The 7,269-nt window shown below is 45.0% G+C and overlaps 1 protein-coding gene across 1 annotated transcript; it reads right to left on the bottom strand.

Annotated features, from left to right (window-relative positions):
- Window positions 1-1,940: 1,940 nt before the first annotated feature.
- On the bottom strand, window positions 1,941-2,747 carry LOC125595421. The gene has a single exon (XM_048771212.1). The coding sequence runs from the start codon at window positions 2,745-2,747 to the stop codon at window positions 1,941-1,943; it is 807 nt and encodes a 268-aa protein (XP_048627169.1).
- Window positions 2,748-7,269: the final 4,522 nt, after the last annotated feature.

Raw genomic sequence — 7,269 nt, 5'->3', positions numbered from 1 at the left:
TCGATTCTGGTTGTGGGCCTCTGCGACTTATCCTTTGAGCTCGACTCTGGTTGTGGGCCTCTGCGTGTCTCGGCCCATGTCTTTGATCGGGGTCCATTTCGGTCTTGACCAAAATTGGGTCCAACATTTGTCCCCCATCCTTTTTTGATTTGATCGAAAAGGAAAAAGGGCGGTTGTCCATCGGTCTGGACTTTGTGGTTAGGTGGTTGAAATCATTCGGGTTCGGTTTTAATGATCATTTTCGAAAAGAGCCGTTTGTCAGCGTGCTTTCTTTTATTATTATTTTAATCGATAACAGCTACTTTAGTCGCCGCTAGGGCGTAGACTAGGTTATAATTGCCCTTCTCGATAGCGATGATAGGGCCGTTGGGGGGGGGGGGGGGTGGGGCTTATATATACATAGGAGGCTTTCTTTCAGCCTTATCTCCGTTTTCTATCTCAGCCCTCTTTCTCCCTTGCTCTAAGATCTTTTTAGTCGAGATCAAGATGTGTTCGTCTTATCTTTATTGATCCGCCGTGTTTCAGGCTATGGAAGCTAACAATGAGTTCGCGGCGACTTTAGAAAAACACCTACAGGATGTTCCGTGTTCTGACGAACTTAACGAAATAAAGAAGCTTGTTCGTGAGCTGAAGCTCGGTCTTAAGATGGCTCAAGATCGGGAGCGTGCCAACGCCGCCCAACTGGCTGTCGCCGAAAAGCTGGGGAATCAGGCTTCTACACTCGAAGCTCGTCTGCGGGTTGTGAGCAACGAAAGGAGATCTGCCCTTGAGCGAATTTCCGTTCTGGAGGCGAAGGTTGAATCTTCTGCCAACAAGTTTGCTGATGACCTCCGCCGTGCGATCTACGATGCCAAGAAAGTTATGGCGGACAGCTATTTGGAAGTGTTGGTTTCTCTGAAGGAAAAATGGGAGCAAAAGAAGGCGGCGGCTTATAGTGAGGCTCGTCTTCGGGAAGTTGTGGCCAACATAGATCTCTTGAAAGAGATTATGAACAATAATCTCCTGGCTTCGGATGAATTGTTGCGGCTTCAAGCAAAGGAGATCGAGCTCGGGTCCGAAGTTGATGTGATGGCGACCTCGGATTTCTCTATCGAGAAGCTCGACCTGCCCCAGATTTCGGAAGATCTGCCCGAGGATTTCTTTGCTAAGGTTCCTTCTGCAGCGGATGGTGCGGCGAGGTGTTCGGATGACCGGTTTGAGGACGGTGAATTTGACATCGAAGAATAGATTTTTGGAAGTTTTTCTTTTGTTTTTTTTCTTGCTTTTGTTACTTTATTAATATTTCTTTTATTTTAATAAAGAAAGGATCGTGAGTCCCGATTTGTGTGTAGCCACTTTATGTTTCGTGCGAGGCTGACCTTTTGGAGGCATGTGTCGAGTTTTGTAAATACTCTTATCGACAGTTTCGATGTAACAATAGATTTTGTTTATTAGTTTTGTCACGCTTGTTGGCGGAGTTGGCCGCGACCGAGGACTTGATCAGGGTCCTGGTTTTTGGTCAACTGCGAATTTTATGCGATTTCCTGGTACGAGAAATCTGTTGTGCTCAAACGTCCAGGGATTGTATTTGTTAAGATATTGGATGCTGTTTCGTTACAAATTAGTGAAGGAAAACAATTTTTGGTATTATCGAGCTGCTGTTCCTCGGGTGTTGCGGTGTGTCTACTTTGAGTTCTGTTGGTGGGAGGAGACTGAATTCGTGTCGTGAGTTGCCTACGTACCCTCTTCGAGGGATCAAGTCATAACGTAGTTCGATTATTTCCCTGAAGATAGGGTCGGTTGTTCGTTTGTTCGTGTACGTAGGTACGTCTGTTCGTTAGCTTTGGTTGTGATTAAGGTTGTTGTTCGATGTCCTTAAAGCTTGGGAGGTAGCATGTCCTAGAGTTCTTTTGGCTTCCTCTGATAGTTTCGACTCCTTCGTTAGTTTTCTTATTTTCGTTTTAATTGCTAGGTGCATCTCGGCATTCTTCGGCTGAGTGGCCCTTGCAGTCGTGGAAAGTGCAGTATTTGCTGAGGTCGTACATCGACGATTTCTGCGGCGAGTTATTTATTGAGTAGGAGTATTGTCCCTTGGTGGTTGGTTCTTTGGGGGTCGCCGGCTTTTTGATTGCGTTGTTCTTGTTCGCACTGTATTGTTCCTTTAATGCTGCGACCTCCTCTTCGTGGTTGGCGAAGTACGAGGCTCTGTGTAAGGCATCGTCCAGTGATACAGGTGTTCGAACTGCCAGTTCTTCCCTGAATTTGAATGAGAACCAAACTCCATTCTTCAATGCTGCTAGGGCGACGATCTCGTTTGGGTGCGAAATCTTGGCTTTGATTTCTCGGAACTTGTTTATGTATGCTCTTAAAGGTTTGAAAGGTGCTTGTTTGAGATTCCAAAGGTCTGCCTCGGTAACTTTGGTCTCTATGAAGACTGAGCATTGTTTCAGTAATGTTGACACCAACTGGGTGAAGTTGTCAATAGAATTTTGTTCTAGTCCGGCGAACCATTCTAGCGCGGCTCCAGTGAGATTTTCGGCGAAGAAACGGCAGTATCCAGCTTCTTTCTCGTCGTCAGTGAGGTGTGCTCTCGATATCGCTAGGCGGAAGGCTCGCACATGGGCTTTTGGGTCTGTGTTTCCGGCGTACTCGGGGAATTTTAATTTTCCCACGTGATGTAGTCTTAGGCAGGCGATTCTGTTTGTGAACGCGGTCCTTCTTGTTTCTTCAATGACCATATCGATGTCCGGGGCGGAGCTCATTGCCATGTGCACGATCACGTGTATTCTTTTGAGCTCGGCGTCGTTCTTTTTAATATAGTTTTGGAAGGTTCCGTTTTCGCTTGGGGTCCCCAAATCTTCCCTTTGAGGATCCACATTGATGGGATCGCGGGGATCGTGTCTTCGGGTTTGTTGATGCAACTCAGTACATGGATCAGTACATGGAACCAGGCCAGGATGGAGTTCAGGACGATCAGATCATTCCAACCGAGGTTCAGGCAGACGACCGTTCCAGACAGACACACCGAGCCGTGTACCGGATCGACCCGCATGCAGCCGGAAAGGAACTAAGGCTAGAACCACGTCCAGATGACCAAACCGACCGTACCGGAGCCCGTCCTTCCCGACTAACTCGCCAAGCCAAGACTGATGGTCGAGCCAAAACTCACTTGGGTCGAGTGGAAATCGAGACAGACCATAGTCTTTCCCTTTTGGTCCGTCTGATCCGAGCCGAGTGTCCCGACGAGCGTACTGATCAGCCGGCCAGTATGATCAGTTCTTGAACTTTGATGATCAAAATTTCTCTAAGGCACGTATTCTACAACTGTCCAAGGACTTGGGTCGTGCTGGAACCAAGTTCGCGCATGAGCCTTACCCGGCTGACCGTCCGGAACGCGCCACGCCCGTCCTGCTCCTTACCGCGAAGGAACCACTTGGTTCAGACGAAGCTGGACGTTAGCCGAAGAGTCATCTTTGACCTGATCTGGAATTTAAGAGTTTAATACATTGTCTTTCAAAATTCTAGTCAGATTCAATTTACTAGGTCTATCTTTAATACATTCATATGTCTCTTTCTATTCCTCAAGTAGTATAAATATGCAAACACTTCTATCAATAAAATCATTCCATTTTCTTTTAACTTTTTGAGTCTTTACTCTTTGTTCTTTGTTTAGAACTTTTCTAGTTTTCTTGGTGTGGTTAGCTCCAAGCAAACGCCCTTGTCCGTTGGTCTTGTGAGTCATATCAAGCAACGGCTCAAGATTGCCTCTTTGTTGGACCGGTGAGTCACATCCGGCAACAATCTGGTTCGGGAATATCAAAGGCCATTCCGTAACCTTTGTGCGACCGCTCATTCCATCAGTTCTCCTCTTGGAGTTCATATCTTTTCACAAATCCGGTCGAGTGATCCTTTTAAGGCGTATCAAAGTGGTATCAGAGCCACTCTTCCGGTATCTCTTTTCATTTCATCTTTCACATCTACCATTTTCTTTATAAAAAAAAAAAATTCTTCTTCTATCTATCTTGAATCCGAGCCCCTCATTACCATCCATTTAAAAAAAAAAAAAGATCTACGATTTATAAAAAAAGTTTCAAGTTCGATTTGTGGATTGGTGGTGGTAGAGAAAGCCTGCTGGCTGAGGAGAAATCCTGCCTTTGAGGTGGTTAAAACGGATTCCAAAAGCTAAATCTCTTATCTTTCTCTCTTTACAAAAAAAAATATTTTCTTGTTTGCTTGAAGTTTGTCCCTTGGAATTCCTTGATTAGATCTCTTAGAAACTTGAGTATAAGGCTTGTGAGTGATCAACAAAAATCTGAGAGAAACACGTGTGTGGGTGAGATCAAACACTTGAGAGAGTGAGGAATTTTTATCTAAAGTTTTGTGTTTAAGAAGTTTCAGGAACCATGGGAAGTGAAGACGAAAGGAGCCGACCTGGAAACTCAGTGGCCGGTTTATCTAACTTGCTGATGCGAGCCTTGAATGATTCTTTTACTAATCTTATGAATGCAGGTCTTGAGCAGATCCATCTAAGGCTAGATGAGATCCAGAACAGTCAACAGCCGCGTCCTCGAACCAGAGCCAGAAGAGATCGCCCAAGGAGGCCAAACCGGTCTGATGATGAGATCCGAGAGGAGGACTCTCATGAGGACGAGGACCGATCCATAAACCGACCTAGGAGGGGTCACAGAAACCAGGAACCAGGTGATGCCAATCCTTTTGCTAGAAATGAACGTGCTAATGATAGCTTAAGTGGATTGAAACTAAAAATCCCACCTTTTGAGGGTAAAAATGATCCTGATGTTTTTCTTGAATGGGAAAGAAAAATTGAACATGTCTTTGATTGTCAAAACTTTTCTGAACTTAAGAAAGTTAGACTAGCTGTTACTGAATTTTCTGGCTATGCTATTAATTGGTATGATCAAGTTGTGACCCACATGAGGAGAACAGGTGAGAGACCGATTGAGACATGGGATGAGTTTTTTATGCTGATGAGGAGACGATTTGTTCATGCTCATTATCACCGAGACCTCCACCAGAAACTCCGACGCTTACTTCAAGGCATTAAGTCCGTGGAAGACTACCACCAGGAGATGGAAACTTTGATGATCAAGGCCGATGTAGACGAGCCCATGGACGCCACTATGGCTAGGTTCCTTTCTGGCCTTAACCGAGACATCCAAGATCGCATGGAGCTTCAAGAGTATTGAACCGTGGAGCAAATGTTGCACAAAGCCATCCTAATCGAACAACAGGTCAAAAGAAAGAGCTACTCAAAGCCGGTCTTTGCTCCTAAACCATCTTTTAATCCTAAGCCAAGTTATCAAGACAAAGGTAAGTCATCTGCCACAACAAATACAGATTTAAAGACTAATGCTCCTGCTCGTCTTGACAAAGGAAAAACTATTGAGAATCCTAGCCGTGCAAGAGACATCAGATGCTTCAAGTGTCAAGGCCTAGGACACTATGCCAACAAATGTCCGAACCAAAGATTAATGATTCTCATGGAGAATGGAGAGGTTGAGTCCGAGGACGAGCAAGAGAACAAGGAGGATCTTGGTCCTATCTTTGATGAGGAAGAGGAGTCCTTTGACTACCCACATCATGGACAATTGCTTGTTGCGAGGAAGGCTTGGAACGATCCCATCTTCGATGAGACGGACGGTCATGCGAACGGCCACACGGACGATGACCTTGGCCCGGTCTTCGACATTGATTCTGAGCCGATCTTTGATGAGAAGGATTGCTTTGACTATCCAGCTCACGGACCACTACTGGTCACTAGACGTTCCTTGAGTGTTCAGCCCAAAACCAATGAAAAAGAACAAAGGGAGAATCTCTTTCATTCTCGTTGTTTAATCTCTGAAAAAGTTTGTTCTTTGATCATTGATGGTGGGAGTTGTACTAATGTTGCTAGTGATACTCTTGTCAGGAAGCTAGGGCTAGCTACTCGACCTCTTTCATGTCCTTTCAGGTTGGAATGGCTCAATGAAACCGGTGAACAGTATGCCAAGGAACAAGTCACGATCCCTCTTACCATTGGACGATATGAGGATGAGGTTATTTGAAACGTTCTTCCTATGGACGCTTGTCACATCCTTCTAGGCCGTCCATGGCAGTTTGATAAGAGAGCCGTGCATGATGGCTTCACAAACTGACACTCCTTTGACCACAAAGGAAAGAATATCACGCTGGTGCCCTTGTCTCCATTAGAGGTTCACCAAGATCAGGTCCAACTCAAGAAGAACCGTGACCAGGAGCCTAAGCCGGATGAGCCTAAGTAATCTCAACGAAACTCCAACTTCTTCATAAAACAAAGTCAGGTTAAGAGGTCTCTTTAATCCCAAAAGCCATTTCTTTTACTTGTGTATAATGAATCTATTATGGCTTCACCTTCTTCTGACCTTGCACCGGAGATTCCGAGTGAGTTGCTAGATATTTTGCAGGACTTTTCTGATGTTTTTCCAGTTGAGAATCCTAAGGGATTGCCACCAGTTCGAGGCATAGAACATCAGATCGATTTTGTCCCGGGAGCCTCTCTACCGAACCGGCTAGCCTATCGAACCAACCCAGTTGAGACCAAGGAACTTCAGAAGCAGATTAGTGATCTTCTGGAGAAAGGACACATCAGGGAGAGCCTTAGCCCTTGTGCCGTGCCTGTCCTCCTAGTGCCCAAAAAGGACGGATCTTGGCGCATGTGTGTGGACTGTCGTGCCATCAACAACATTACGGTAAAGTATAGGCATCCCATTCCTAGGCTTGATGACATGCTAGATGAGTTGCATGGTTCATCAGTTTTCTCTAAGATTGATTTAAAAAGTGGCTATCACCAAATTAGAATGAAAGAAGGTGATGAGTGGAAAACTGCATTTAAAACGAAACTAGGATTGTATGAGTGGCTTGTCATGCCATTTGGTCTTACTAATGCACCTAGCACTTTTATGCGTTTGATGAATCATATCTTGAGGTCTTTCATTGGTCATTTCGTGGTTGTTTACTTTGATGATATTCTCATATACAGCAAGAATCTTGATGATCATAAAATACACTTGAAATCTGTTCTTGATGTTCTACGGAAAGAAAAACTTTTTGCAAATCTTGAAAAATGCTCTTTTGGAACAGATCACGTGGTGTTCTTAGGCTTTGTTGTAGGTGCTGATGGACTTAGAGTAGATGAGGAAAAGATCAAAGCCATCCGAGATTGGCCGAGTCCAACGACCGTGGGCGAAGTAAGAAGTTTCCATGGCCTAGCCGGCTTCTACAGACGGTTCGTCCAGGATTTCAGTACCATAG

Source organism: Brassica napus, unplaced genomic scaffold (assembly GCF_020379485.1).
Source record: "Brassica napus cultivar Da-Ae unplaced genomic scaffold, Da-Ae ScsIHWf_1060;HRSCAF=1499, whole genome shotgun sequence".
Taxonomy (NCBI): domain Eukaryota; kingdom Viridiplantae; phylum Streptophyta; class Magnoliopsida; order Brassicales; family Brassicaceae; genus Brassica; species Brassica napus.
This window is presented reverse-complemented; position numbering and strand designations above follow the sequence as displayed.

What these genes read in the sequence shown, in the direction of transcription:
- LOC125595421 (XM_048771212.1), bottom strand. Translation starts at nt 2,747, where the DNA reads ATGGCAATGAGCTCCGCCCCGGACATCGATATGGTCATTGAAGAAACA.